The 13554-nt window shown below is 45.3% G+C and overlaps 2 protein-coding genes across 6 annotated transcripts in view; one reads left to right on the forward strand and one right to left on the reverse strand.

Moving 5' to 3' along the window:
- The window catches only part of ACAD11 (acyl-CoA dehydrogenase family member 11), a 39475-nt gene extending 32018 nt beyond the window's left edge, over positions 1-7457 (forward strand). For all 3 annotated transcript variants that reach the window (XM_082193008.1, XM_082193009.1, XM_082193010.1), the window contains 7 exons: positions 7-73; positions 1513-1598; positions 2540-2611; positions 3047-3201; positions 4505-4621; positions 5909-6018; positions 7196-7457. In XM_082193008.1, coding sequence (XP_082049134.1) covers positions 7-73; positions 1513-1598; positions 2540-2611; positions 3047-3201; positions 4505-4621; positions 5909-6018; positions 7196-7310 — 722 coding nt within the window. In that variant the 3' untranslated portion in view covers positions 7311-7457. The remainder of the gene's footprint in view (positions 1-6; positions 74-1512; positions 1599-2539; positions 2612-3046; positions 3202-4504; positions 4622-5908; positions 6019-7195) is intronic.
- Positions 7458-7955: 498 nt separating this feature from the next.
- The window catches only part of DNAJC13 (DnaJ heat shock protein family (Hsp40) member C13), a 67024-nt gene continuing 61425 nt past the window's right edge, over positions 7956-13554 (reverse strand). For 2 of the 3 annotated variants that reach the window (XM_082192955.1, XM_082192954.1), the window contains 5 exons: positions 12917-13096; positions 11938-12078; positions 10417-10560; positions 10117-10216; positions 7956-8785 (listed from right to left, as the gene is read on the reverse strand). In XM_082192955.1, the coding sequence (XP_082049081.1) occupies positions 8688-8785; positions 10117-10216; positions 10417-10560; positions 11938-12078; positions 12917-13096 (663 nt within the window). In that variant the 3' untranslated portion in view covers positions 7956-8687. Of the gene's footprint in view, positions 8786-9666; positions 9783-10116; positions 10217-10416; positions 10561-11937; positions 12079-12916; positions 13097-13554 lie in introns of all 3 variants that reach the window. The other variant, XR_014212403.1, reaches the window with a different exon arrangement.

The following is a 13554-nucleotide window of genomic DNA, read 5'->3' on the forward strand; positions in this document are numbered from 1 at the left end:
TTGTAGGAGCTGGAAATCCAGACTGCAAGTTTGCTATTGTGATGGCCAGAGATAAAAACACATCTGCATCCAGGTAAGAAGAAAACCATGATAAAATGTTAAGCCAGGTCTGAAAATGGGTCCATCTAACTCGGTATTGTCTCTGCTAGGAGTTCCCAGACTGTGGTCTGTGAGAGCTGCTCTGCAACCTGTCTGTGGATTTGTGGTTGAAGATGGGAGATGGCACATCCATCACATTAAATATCCATATCGAGTTTCAGTTGTATTTGTATTGCTACTTTCTTATATTCTATTTTTATACAAAAGCAATATCTCCAAATGCAAGACAGATGTTCTTATGAACAGAGGAAGCTCAAGAAGGGCTATGGCATGCAAGAAGAGGCTGTCACCACTACAAAGTGACCAAGGGGGAAGACCACCTTGTGTCCTTCCTGGCCGGCATGCTGGGGCAGAAGGTGCCCGAGTCAGTCTCATGCAATTGCACAATACCTTGCACAAGCCTTGTCCTCCGGCATCCGTGCTCACACTGCCTGAACTTGGACCAGTCAGTAGCTATGGCCTGCATGGCACTGAACAAGACACCTCTCTGCCTTCCCATCCCTGCGATAGAAGACCCATAGGTTAGGTATGCTTTGCATACTTTGCAAGCCAAGAGGTTCGATCCTTGGCATCTCTGTGAACAGCTGGCAAAGACCCCTGCTGGGAATCCCGTGGAGCTTTTGCCCATCAGGCGCTGTGGGTTAAACCACACAGCCTAGGGCTTGCCGATCAGAAGGTCGGCGGTTTGAATCCCCGCGATGGGGTGAGCTCCCGTTGCTCGGTCCCTGCTCCTGCCAACCTAGCAGTTCGAAAGCGTGTTAGGTTTGATGAGGCCCTAAGCTACTGAAGGTATTTGAACCCTTTATATTTCCAGCTGTCCTTTGTCAACAACAAATTGTCCCTTTATTGTGTGTTGAATATATGATACAGTGTTGCCCCGCAAGACGAATGCCTCGCAAGATGGAAAACTCGCTAGATGAAAGAGTTTTCCGTTTTGGAGGTGCTTCGCAAAACGAATTTCCTATGGGCTTGCTTCGCAAGACGAAAATGTCTTGCGAGTTCCTGCGGGGTTTTTTTCCTCCCCCCCCTTTTCTAAGCCGCTTATCCGCTAAAAGCCGCTCATAGCGCTAATCCGTTAATCCATCAATGGGCTTGCTTCACAAGATGAAAAAACCGCTAGATGAAGAGACTCACAGAACGGATTCTTTTCGTCTTGCGAGGCACCACTGTATATGGTAATTTATGGACCTAATAGTATCTAAACCCATTTGCACATAACAAAGTATGTATTTTATCAAAGTACATCCACTTTTTTTCCTTTAAAATTTTTGGGGCTCCCAAGAGAGTGGGGCTCTAAGCTATAGCTTGTTTAGCTTATACATAAATCAGGTACTGCGCTCTCCATCTCTCTCTCATATCTGTTTTTTTTTAAACTCACAGTTAATTCCCAGCACCACTTTTTTATTTTTTTAGATATAAACAGCACAGTATGATCATTGTGCCAATGGATACACCGGGTGTCAAACTTATAAGGCCTCTTTCAGTCTTTGGATACTGGGGTAAGTTGGTTTGCCAAGTACTTACAATCATCATTGTCATCATCAAGCACCTTCCAAGCGCTTGGATTTGGCTCCTAGATCTCGGCGCCCTAACTGGTCTGAGCTGTTACTTTAATTCAGGCATAGGCAAACTTGGCCCTCCAGATGTTTTGAGACTACAGTCCCATCATCCTTGACCACTGGTCCTGCTAGCTAGGGATCATGGGAGTTGTAGGCCAAAAACATCTGGGAGGGCCGAGTTTGCCTATGCCTGCTTTAATTTAAACCACTAAATAAATGGGTGTCCCTTACTCTCATGTCTTGATGCTCTGTCACTGATTGGAGACACTTAAGACTCACAGAATCGTAGAGTTTGAAGGGGACTAAAAGGGTCATCAACCCCCTGCAATGCAGGGCTATTTTGCACAATGTGGGACTCGAACCCACAACCTTTGATTAAGCTGTACTGACTGAGCTACCCCATAGGGCAGGGCTCCCAGTAGCTCATGCAGCTGCTGCTGTTGGGCTGCTGTACTGTGCCTATTGGATATAGAAAAGACTGGCAGAGATCCTGCAGTTTTAAAATATGTACATACTGGTCGGCGGTTCGAATCCCCGCGACGGGGTGAGCTCCTGTTGTTTGGTCCCTGCTCCTGCCCACCTAGCAGTTCGAAAGCACATCAAAGTGCAAGTAGATAAATAGGTACTGCTCCGGCAGGAAGGTAAACGGCGTTTCCGTGCGCTGCTCTGGTTTGCCAGAAGCGGCTTAGTCATGCTGGCCACATGACCTGGAAGCTGTACGCCGGCTCCCTTGGCCAGTAAAGCGAGATGAGCGCCGCAACACCAGAGTCGGCCACGACTGGACCTAATGGTCAGGGGTCCCTTTACCTTTACCTTTATATACTGACGCTAGCAATTTCCCTCAGCTGACACTTGCCTTTGTTCTTTTCACAACTTTATAGATTATTTCCATGGCGGACATTTTGAGGTGCATTTTAACAACGTCCGGGTACCTGCCTCTCATTTAATCCTTGGTGAGTCTCAACAATTCTTTGCTAGAGAAGTTTTTTTATGTTTGATGTTTTATATATGCTGTAAGTCGCCCAGAGTTGGTGGGGAAGACACAGCCAGATGGGTGGGGTATAAATAATAAAAAGTATTATTATTTATTATTACAGAGCTCTGCAAAACTCTTCCCACCTGGTGCCCTGTGTATGTTTTGGGCTCCAACTCTGATCAGTCCCAGCTAGCATGGGGTTGGTGGGAGTTCTCATTCAAAACATCTGGACAAACTGACCTTGTCTATGGTCATTTTTCCCCATGTTCCCATGTATCCCCACTGAAACTTCAGCAATCTCTCCACTGTTACGTGCTAGCTATGGAACAACACCACATTAGTGGTGCAGATGCAATCTCGTTCCCAGAAAGGCAAAGAACCTTTCCGTCTCTCTCTGTCTCTCTGAACCCAGGAGAAGGAAGAGGATTTGAAATCGCGCAAGGAAGACTTGGGCCAGGCCGCATACATCATTGCATGCGGTCCATAGGGGCAGCTGAAACTGCTCTGCAGATCCTGTGCAAGCGCTCAGCTCAGAGGGTGGCATTTGGGAAGAAGCTCTACCATCACGTGAGTTGTCTCTCTACTTCAGTAGGTGTAACTCTTTTCTTAACTCAAAGGTGTGTCAGATCCAGTGACAGGAGGCGTAGCTAAAGCTTCAGTAGCATGCTAGGAAGCAGAATGTTTATGTGCTAGATAAGAGACAATTTTGAACTAGATGGACCAATAGTCTGATGTTGCGCAAGGTGGGTCCCTGTGTTCTCGTGCTGTTCAAAATATCTCATGAACGGAACCACTGGGCAGCAGGGACTGGGAAAAAATAAAATAAAATTGAGAATACAGGCTTCCTCTCATTTATGCAAGGGTCACGGTGCATGTTACGGGGACACGGGTGGCGCTGTGGGTTAAACCACAGAGCCTAGGATTTGCCAATCAGAAGGTCGGTGGTTCGAATCCCCACGATGGGGTGAGCTCCTGTTGCTCGGTCCCTGCCCCTGCCAACTAGCAGTTCGAAAGCATGTCAAAGTGCAAGTAGATAAATAGGTACCACTCCGGCGGGAAGGTAAACGGCGTTTCCGTGTGCTGCTCTGGTTCGCCAGAAGCGGCTTAGTCATGCTGGCCACATGACCCGGAAGCTGTACGCCGGCTCCCTCGGCAAATAAAGCGAGATGAGCGCCGCAACCCCAGAGTCGGCCACAACTGGACCTTTACCTTACATGGTGCATGTCAGCAGAGCATGCATGACACCCCGTTCTGCCCCTGCCCTGCCCTCTTTCGGTGCTGAACATGGCGTTCCAGTTGCGATTGCACATGCATTGAATGCGCACAAAATGGGAGTTGCTTGTAAAGTCTTTCAAAGTCGTTTAGCTCCTATAGTTTCTATCACCATTAGCAAAAATTGCTAGTTTTAGCAGGCATCAGTGTACTGTGGTTCACGAGCATGATTCTTCAAATCAGTGACCCAGTGTGGTGTAGTGGTTAAGAACAGTAGACTCGTAATCTGGTGAACCGGGTTCGCTTCCCCGCTCTTCCACATGCAGCTGCTGGGTGACCTTGGGCTAGTCACGCTTCTTTGAAGTCTGTCAGCCCCACTCACCTCACAGAGTGTTTGTTGTGGGGGAGAAAGGGAAAGGAGAATGTTAATCGCTTTGAGACTCCTTCGGGTAGTGATAAAGCGGGATATCAAATCCAAACTCTTCTTCTTCAAATCATCTTCCAACTGGAGGTATGTATTCTGATACTGTCCAAAACTGCAGATCTATATTAAGTATCCACGTTCAAGTAAGACCGCTAGTAGGTGTAATGAGATTGGTTGTGTTACTTAAGCGGGGTGCTAATTTTCACTTTTCTTTGGTTATCCTTGCGACTGCAGGAAGTTGTTGCTCACTGGATTGCTGAATGCCGCATTGCTATCGAACAGGCAAGACTGCTGACGTTGAAAGCAGCCAGCAAAATAGATGCCATGGGCAACAAAGAAGCCAGAAAAGAGGTAACAGGGCAAGTGCTGCAAGCTGGAGAAAATAGCATCTTGTTAGCAGATGTGTCTTAAGCCAGGGGTAACTGGGGTGGAGTCCTCCAGAGATTGTGGACTACAGCTCCTATCATCCCTGACCATGGCTATGCTGGCTTGGGGCTCATGGGATAGCACTATCTTGGCTTTCCTGACCTAGGAATTAGAATTTCACCATCTCTGCCAATAGCAAAAAAATCCATTATTTCATACCTGGACAATCCCACCTGTGTGTACAGTTGTACCTTGAATCCTGAATGTCTTGCAAGTCGAACGTTTTGGCTCCTGAATGCCGCAAACCCAGAAGTGAGTGTTCCGGTTTGCGAATGTTCTTTGGAACCCAAATGTCTGCTGCAGCTTCTGATTGGCTGCAGAAACTTCCTGCAGCCAATCAGAAGCCATGCCTTGGTTTCCAAACGTTTTGGAAGTTGAACGGATTCTGTTTGACTTCCAAGGTACGACTGTATTTTGGCAAATACAGCAACCTTGTAATTTTTCTGGGCGAACATGTCGTGGATTTAGTGCAAGCAGCCTTGGCTCAGGCGCACAGCATCTATTTTGGATGCAGAAGGTCACCCTGCCTGGAAAGCCCCTGCCAGTCAGTGCAGGAGGACCAGTGGTATGACTTGTTCCTACACATGGCAGACCATTCCAATAAGACTTATGGCAATCACCACAGTCTTCCAGCTTTCAAGAAAGCAAACAGAATTTGATCAGGAACTGCATTTTTTGTTTCAATTCAATGCTGTTTCATTACCTTTGTGCCATTATCTCCAGAGAGCACCCAATGGGCTTCATGGCTGAGTAGATATTTCAGCTTGGGTCTCCTGATCTGAGTCTGACCCTCTAGCTATGTGCTACGAAGATCGCTTTGGCTATTCTTATTCAACTGTGGCTATCGACAAGTTCAACTGGAAGATCACCAAATTCTCAACAATCAGTGTTCTTGCTTAAGCTGGCTGGATTAGATTGGCTCTGTAGGATCTGGATTTTCTCAGAAACAACTTTTAGTAAGCACTCTAGAAATTACAACCTCCCACTACACCATCAAGCACGCTGCCTTTGTGTATGTTGTCCTGCACCCAGAGTCGTCCTGGCTTTTAGGCAAGTTGCAAAACAGCAAACACAAATGCTCACAAATGTGTCCAGCGGCATGGGGGTGCTTCACATGTTTTCTGAATTGCAAGCCTGCTTGTTGTCATAGGGTTTCACTTGTTTGTTCATGAGCAAATCTTTTTTTAAAAAAGCTTTTCTTCATCTTTACAGGTTGCAATGATCAAAGTGGTGGCCCCCCGGGCAGTCCTTAAAGTGATTGACTGCGCCATTCAAGTTTGTGGAGGTGCCGGAGTCTCTCAAGACTTCCCATTGGCTGAAATGTAAGTGAAAGTTACTCTTCGGAGAGGCTAATATTGTAAGCCAAACACATCCCACGAGCTGTGTGTGGTGGCTCAGTAGAGGCTCAAAGCTCCTCCTCTAGCTGCCAACACACAGGCGTCGTGTCAAGCTCCTGCACATACTGCTCCTGTTTGCACATAAAGCTGAGCCATAGTTAACTTTAACCATGGTTTGTTCAACAAACCACAAGTTGTCTCGCAGATGAGATAACAAGCCTTGTTTCTCCAAAGCTTGCTCTTGCTTTGGGTCTCAGTTACTTGGAAGCACATGGGGTAAGGTGGAAGAGGTGATCCAACAAACCATGCTTAATCTAAGCTGTTGGGACTGAATTAAAAAATTCCCTTTGCTCACATTCTAATCTAAAAAATTAGGATATTTTTTTAAAAAAAAGGTATAGTAGCTGAGCTTAGTTTTATTTAAAGAATGTATCTAGTGCTCTCTTATTCAAAAGTCGCTCTGAGAGTAATAAAAAATTAAAATTCACAATACAAGCTTTTGAGCCATAAGTGTTATATGCGTTTATAGTCTTTTTATCCTGGGAATTTTGCCCTAGCAGAAATCCATGTACAGTACTGTATCCCACAACATTTGCATGGTGGGGTTGGTTGGATTTGACCTACAAAGTCCTTTCCAAAGCCGAATCTGTATATGGCATTACTCTTATAAACTGCTTGGAAGTGTTTTTGTTTTATAACAAAGCAGTGTAAAAGTGTTTTTAAAATAAAAAAAATTCTGTTGAAGATGCACATTTTAAAAGCCCCACTGACTGTGCTGAAAGAGCCAAGATGCTCATGAGACTTACAGCGGTCTCCAACTTGTTTGCCTCCAGATGTTCCTGACTACAACTCCCATCAGTTTTGGCCAGCATAGTCAGTGGTGAGGGGAGTTGTAGTCCTGCAACATCTGGAAGGCACCAGCTTGGGCTAGAGTATGAAGTCTGTATCATCGAAAGCCGTCCTTGGTATGTTAAGAGAAAGTGGGGAGTGACAGAGCACGAGACTTTTGACTCAGGGTTCATGGGTTTGAGCCTCTCAATTCCCTTCCAACTCAACAATTCTATATAATTAGAGGTAGAGACCTAAGGTATAAACCAGCAAGCCTTCCTGTTGTGGTGTTGAAATGGCCAGACCATCTGCAACTGCCCTGTTCCTCCTGCAGGTTTGCCTACATCCGGACGTTACGCATAGCAGACGGGCCCGATGAAGTGCACCTCTCCGTAATTGCAAGACAAGAGCTGCAGGACCAAGCGAAACACCTGAGTGCACATCTGTAATATTTTGCTTGCTTGAAGTCGTGATGGTACCACAATCATTTTAAACCATTTTCTTTAAGTTGGGCTGAAAGCTTGTGGGGCAGGGGACTGTAGATTTGACACTGTTCTCAATTATGGATATTTCTTAAGTAAACTCACTCTTACTAATTCTACTAGCAACAATTCCTTTACTGATACTTTCACTTGCAGAAAAAATGGCTTCACTCAGAAGCTTACGTGTTGGGCCATCTAAACCCAAGAGCGAAGGTCTAGAATAGGCCTGCCATCAGAATTTTGATACCTTTCCCTGCAGTTGGTGGGTTGCATAAAATGTAAGATTCCTACTCAATTGCACACTGGGTTTTGCTCCTTCTGTTGTTTTTTTTAAAGCAGCGGTGGGACATTTATTCAGCCCCAAGAGATGCATTCCCAGCAGTGTTTCTCAAATGGGAGTCCCCAGCTGCTGTTGGACTACAACTCCCATCATCCCTTGCTAGCAGGACCAGTGGTCAGGGATGGTGGGAATTCTAGTCAAGTAACATTTTGTGCGCCATCTAAGATGCAGGATTGGTTCTCTCGCCCTCAAAATAGATTTCAGGTATCGAACCCTCATTTTCTTTCCAGCTTTACAAAGGAATAGAACAGCAGAAGTACAAGTCTGTCACATTAACAGTTCAGTTCCCTTTATTTTTTAAAATTTTATGTACATACGAATGATCTGTATAATGTACATTCAATATAGAAAGTTTTATATACTGGATAATGTATAGAACATATCACAATTACACTATGCTTTTTATATATAACATGTTAACGTCATTTTTAAATAGGGTTGTTGTTTTTTGCTGCATTTTAATTTTTCAATTTGGTAAAGCCAGTTATACATACAAATATCTTGTTAGGTCTGGTGAAGGAAATGTTAATGATTGAGGAGAGAGGCAAACACCAAGTCTGTCAAGTTTTGGGAGGATTATCTTGTCGAACTTGGAGAGGAGTAGGAGGATCAAGTGATTTAGCCCAATTTCTTCGAGACTGCAGTTCAACTTCAGTCATGCTTAGCTCATAAAATACAAAAAACTAGGAAAAAGTGTTTCGATTCACAGTCTTGTAAACAAAAATATAAAGGAACAAAAAATGTGCTTACGTACAGCAAGAAACAAAAACTTCTTGCGTACCCCTTTAGGCTGATCCCCAAAGTACTTTCTTCTTATGTTACAGTGTGATAGAATCGTGGAACCTTGTCTTTCCCCCCTAAAAAAAATATATTCATAGAAAAAGGAATAACACTGTCATGAAACTGGAAAGGCAGGCAGAAATCTGTTTCGGTGGACAGGCCAAGGAATGGGGCCTTCCTCACCCCCGCCAGTCTGTTTCGGAGTCTCTTGCATTTCATGTCCTTTAGCTGTGGTCTCCAGCTTCGTGGTCTACTGGAGGGGGGACACTGGGCAGAACCGATGAAGACCTCCCTGCAGTAAGATAGCCAGCAACTCCAGGACCTGTACCAGGGGGGAAAGATAGGAAGGAACAAACAGTTTTCTTTAAAACGCTGTATCATTAACATGAGTGTTTTCAAAGTTGTTAGTTCTGATCAGACAAACCAGAGTGATCTGTCTTACCCATGACATTTGTGTCCAGCTTACATTTATCTAGATTGATACACGTTACTGGAGATCAGATTTCCATATCACCAGTCACTATGTTATCTACGATTTATGTTTTAACTCAACTGCAATAATATATCCACAAAAATATACATATACATATACACATACACAAACACACATACATGTACCAGAGGTTTTCAAACTATGGTCAGTCCGCAGAAAGGTTGCAAAACAGACAAGATTATCTGAACTTCACCCTAAACTTGATTTGTTTTTTAGGCTGTTTGGACCAGGGCAGGATGATTAAACTCGCCAATGAGACGGTGGGTCAGTTGTTTACATAATAAGCCTACTAGCTTTGTCGATTAGAGATACCTCTCATTTTTTGCAACAATACTAGTGTGGAAGCAAAAAATGTTGCTTGCTTTCATAGTTAATCTATCCATCATATTAGAAAGGCAAGGCTAGATTGTTCTTTTGCGCTATAGAAGAAAATACTAAATGGCCCGTTGAGACTCCTTGCAAATTTTTCAAGTGGTCCGTGTGGGGGGAAGAGTTTGAGAACCACTGATACGTACCCTCAGGCACCTACCATTTGGAACCCTGATGTCACAGTCGCAGGGGAATAAAAATCACGAGTTCCAAAACGTGGCATTGCGCAATGTTCTACAACAGTCACATGTCCGCTACCACTGTACTGCCATGCACCTAAGGAAGCATTTCGTTCTAGGAACTGCGCCGATGCAGCATGCACTGAGCAAAGTGGTATCTACCTGCTTTTAGAGAGTGCTAGAGAGAAGTTTAGCAAGCTGCCTGCCAAAGTAGATCTAAAGCCCACTTCTGAGATGAAGAGGACTGCTACCAGATAGAAGGGAAGGAGAGGAGATACCTGGGGGAGAAAGAAACCAGACGCAAGGGAAGTACAGACAGCAAAGCACTTGGAAGCAAAAGTGAAGCATCACTCCGTAGTGTCCCGAGGTGGCTTGTAACGGACACATTAATCATTTGCCCCCTTCAAATTTCTACCCTGGATATGTCCAGAATTAAAACTGAAGTCCAGTTGGAGCATCCATTGCTCCTTGTGGCCCCTTTTCCAACCTTACAATTCTACAATCAAATTAAGGGGACTGAATTAAGATGTTATCCCAGAATAAACAAGCCACATGATAACACAAAAGAAGGGAAACACAACAGGAAAAGCCTAAATTAGAATGTTTACTGACCAGTGAGGTATCCTGCTGTTTGAGTCTCAGAAATGAACAAGTCATGTTTCTGATCTTTGAAGGCACTCCACACAGAGGAACGAGAGAGTATTTCATTCACCTGCAAGAAACATAAAGCTCAGGAAACATTTGTTTCATTTCCCCTGCTGTTCTTTATAACTGGCTGCTGTCATTATAAAACTGACCCTGCCATTAGCAGCAGCTTTTGTAATTGCACAAATCTGGAGCATTTTTTTTGGGGGGGGGTTCAAAAATACAAAATGCAGATACCTCAACAGAAAGGAATTCAGGGTGCTTTACCTGCTCTCCATACTGTAGACTGCGAGACATAGATTTCAAAGCTTTAACGATCTGAGCTTTCGTGGCCGAGGGGCTTTCCAGATTCTCAAGACCGACGCCTTCAAGCAATCGCAGGAGGTATGGAACCAACTCTACTTTCAAAGCCTGCAAAACAAGGTTACAGGGTACTTAATGATAGCCCAAGGGCATTCCAAAGCAAGAAATGCTCCTATCCATCAGGCAGGTGAAAAAGAACTGATGGACCGAGCCTGCCTCCTAAAATTCTTTGCTCTCCTGCCTAACTCAACAACTCAGGTCATCTCAAATATGGCCACCCAGAACCACTGCAAAAATACTAAAGGATGAATTCACCACCTTCCCCAACGTTCCAATAGTAATTCCACGTGATTTTATGGTAAAGACAACTCCAGCTCTAATAGACAGATAGGTACAGTCGTACCTTGGCTCCCAAACCCAGCAAACCCAGAAGTGATTGTTCCAGTTTGCAAACGTTCTTCTGGAAGCCAAACGTCCAATGGGGCTTCCACAGCTTCTGATTGGCTTTCATTCCATTCAACTTCCAAGGTACGACTGTATTACCAAAATCTTCATCAGTGACTGAGGAGGTAATGAGTGGCATGTACCATTGGAGTTAGTCTTGCCCTGAGATGCAGGATTATTGCTGTACGCAAATGCCTTTTTCTATACCAGATTCCTTTTCTGCACAAGCATGTGCCTCTGTTTGGCCATTCAATACACACTGCTCCTACTGGTAAAAGGTAAAGGTACCCCTGCCCGAAACGGGCCAGTCTTGACAGACTCTGGGGTTTGTGCGCCCATCTCACTCAAGAGGCCGGGGGCCAGCGCTGTCCGGAGACACTTCCGGGTCACGTGGCCAGCGTGACAAAGCTGCATCTGGCGAGCCAGCGCAGCACACGGAACGCCGTTTACCTTCCCGCTGGTAAGCGGTACCTATTTATCTACTTGCACCCGGGGGTGCTTTCGAACTGCTAGGTTGGCAGGCGCTGGGACCGAGCAGCGGGAGCGCACCCCGCCGCGGGGATTCGAACCGCCGACCTTTCGATCGGCAAGCCCTAGGTGCTGAGGCTTTTACCCACAGCGCCACCCGCGTCCCTGCTCCTACTGGTAAGGTACTCCAAACAGCAAATGTTAGGAACTCTGCATTTAGTGTTGCACACGGAACTCTGCCAATAACTCAGGGAGATATTTATGGTGTATTACGGATATCAGCATGTATGGCAACATCCCTGTGGTGTGGTCACTCTTAGAAAATACGGATACATGTGTGAGCGAATGAGCAAGGATGCATGTTAATGCAAGGACATTCCACCCGCAGCTTTGTAAAGTGAGCCTCACTTTTTCTTGTTGCCCTAAGCAACCCACACACAAGCTGCCACAAGGAAATACTTTCATTCCACACCATTCCACACAACACCACGAAGCTAGCGTAACAAATTGAATGGACACATATTTAGATTGCTATACAAATGCCTTTAAAGGGCACGGTTCCGGCTTGCTTACTTGGACTACAAGATCATTTTGTTCCTTTTGAAACATTCGATTAAGTGCCTCGCAGGCTACTCCAATCGTATCTGGCCGTTTCTTCATTCCATTCATCACGGGTCCAATGGTCTCTAGCGCTGCCATTGAGCGAACACAAAGCTGTGGAGGGGAAAAGCAGTTTGATTTAGGCTGTTGAAGATTCTCATTTAAAAGATGAGGTTACAAGACCCCAAGAAATGTCTAGCACAGGGATAGGCAACCTAAGGCCCTGGGGCCGGATGCGGCCCAATCGCCTTCAAAATCCGGCCTGTGGACGGTCTGGGAATCAGCATGTTTTTACATGGGCAGAATGTGTCCTTTTATTTAAAATGCATCTCTGGCTTATTTGTGGGGCATAGGAATTCATTCATTTCTCCCCCCCCCCATATAGTCCGGCCCCCCACAAGGTCTGAGGGACATGGCTAAAAAAGGTTGCTGACCCCTGGTCTAACATACCAACTTGAGTTAACACCCATTTTCCAACCTGGGCTGTAGAAGTAGTAGGCAACATTCCTTAAGGCTAATTGCTGCTAATTTTCCATACCCTGGATTAATTCAAACTATTGGTTGATAGAGAGTTCAAACAACTAGGCAACCAACATATTTTAGGGCACCACATCAGGATAGTGTTGGGGTTGCTACATACTGAGAGACTGGGAGCAACAGTTTGCCTGCAATGTAAATAGGTTGAAGCATGCATGGACCTGATCTCTTCAACTGACTGAGTTGACAGTTTTATATACTATGATCCCAGCTGGAGACAATCTAATCTAGGGTGTAATATGAGTTAAACTGAACCCTGCTTTATACTGTGCCTAGCTAGATTTACCATCCCTGGTACTGGTTTCAGGGGGGGAAACATTTGAAATCCAATCTACATCATCAGGAACATACAACAAGCACCTGAGTTGAAAGTTCTTCCAGCAAACAATAACACAATAAATCCATATCCTCATACCTCATTATCAGACAACATGTGTATGACACGCATTGCGCTTTTCGGAATGGCGTTGTTCTTGTGATTCAGGGCCTGGAGAATCTTGGGAAGATGACCAAGAGGGGGAACTTGGTCTGCCAGCTGAGGCTGAGCACTAAAGAGGCACACCGTCGCTGTTGTTAAAGTTTCTAAAGTTTCCCCCTGTTTCAGAACACAAAGCACAGAGCAAGTCAATGAAATTTCCTGCTCCACTATTGAAGTCAGTCAACAAGCAGCCAGTTTACAATCAACCGTTTAATGACACTCAGGAGTCGCATGTATGAACATCTTGATTAATTTGTGGGAACGTAGGCTTATCTTAAAGGGACGCAGGTGGCGCTGTGGTCTAAACCACAGAGCCTAGGGCTTGCCGATCAGAAGGTCGGCGGTTCGAATCCCTGCGACGGGGTGACCCCCCTTTGTTCGGTCCCTGCTCCTGCCCACCTAGCAGTTTGAAAGCAGTTCAAAGTGCAAGTAGTTAAATAGGTACCACTCCGGCGGGAAGGTAAACGGCGTTTCCGTGCGCTGCTCTGGTTCACCAGAAGCAGCTTAGTCATGCTGGCCACATGACCCGGAAGCTGTCTGCGGACAAACTCCCTCGGCCAGTAAAGCCAGATGAG

The sequence above is a fragment of the Podarcis vaucheri genome (genome assembly GCF_965113315.1).
Source record: "Podarcis vaucheri genome assembly, chromosome: 12".
NCBI classification, from domain to species: domain Eukaryota; kingdom Metazoa; phylum Chordata; class Lepidosauria; order Squamata; family Lacertidae; genus Podarcis; species Podarcis vaucheri.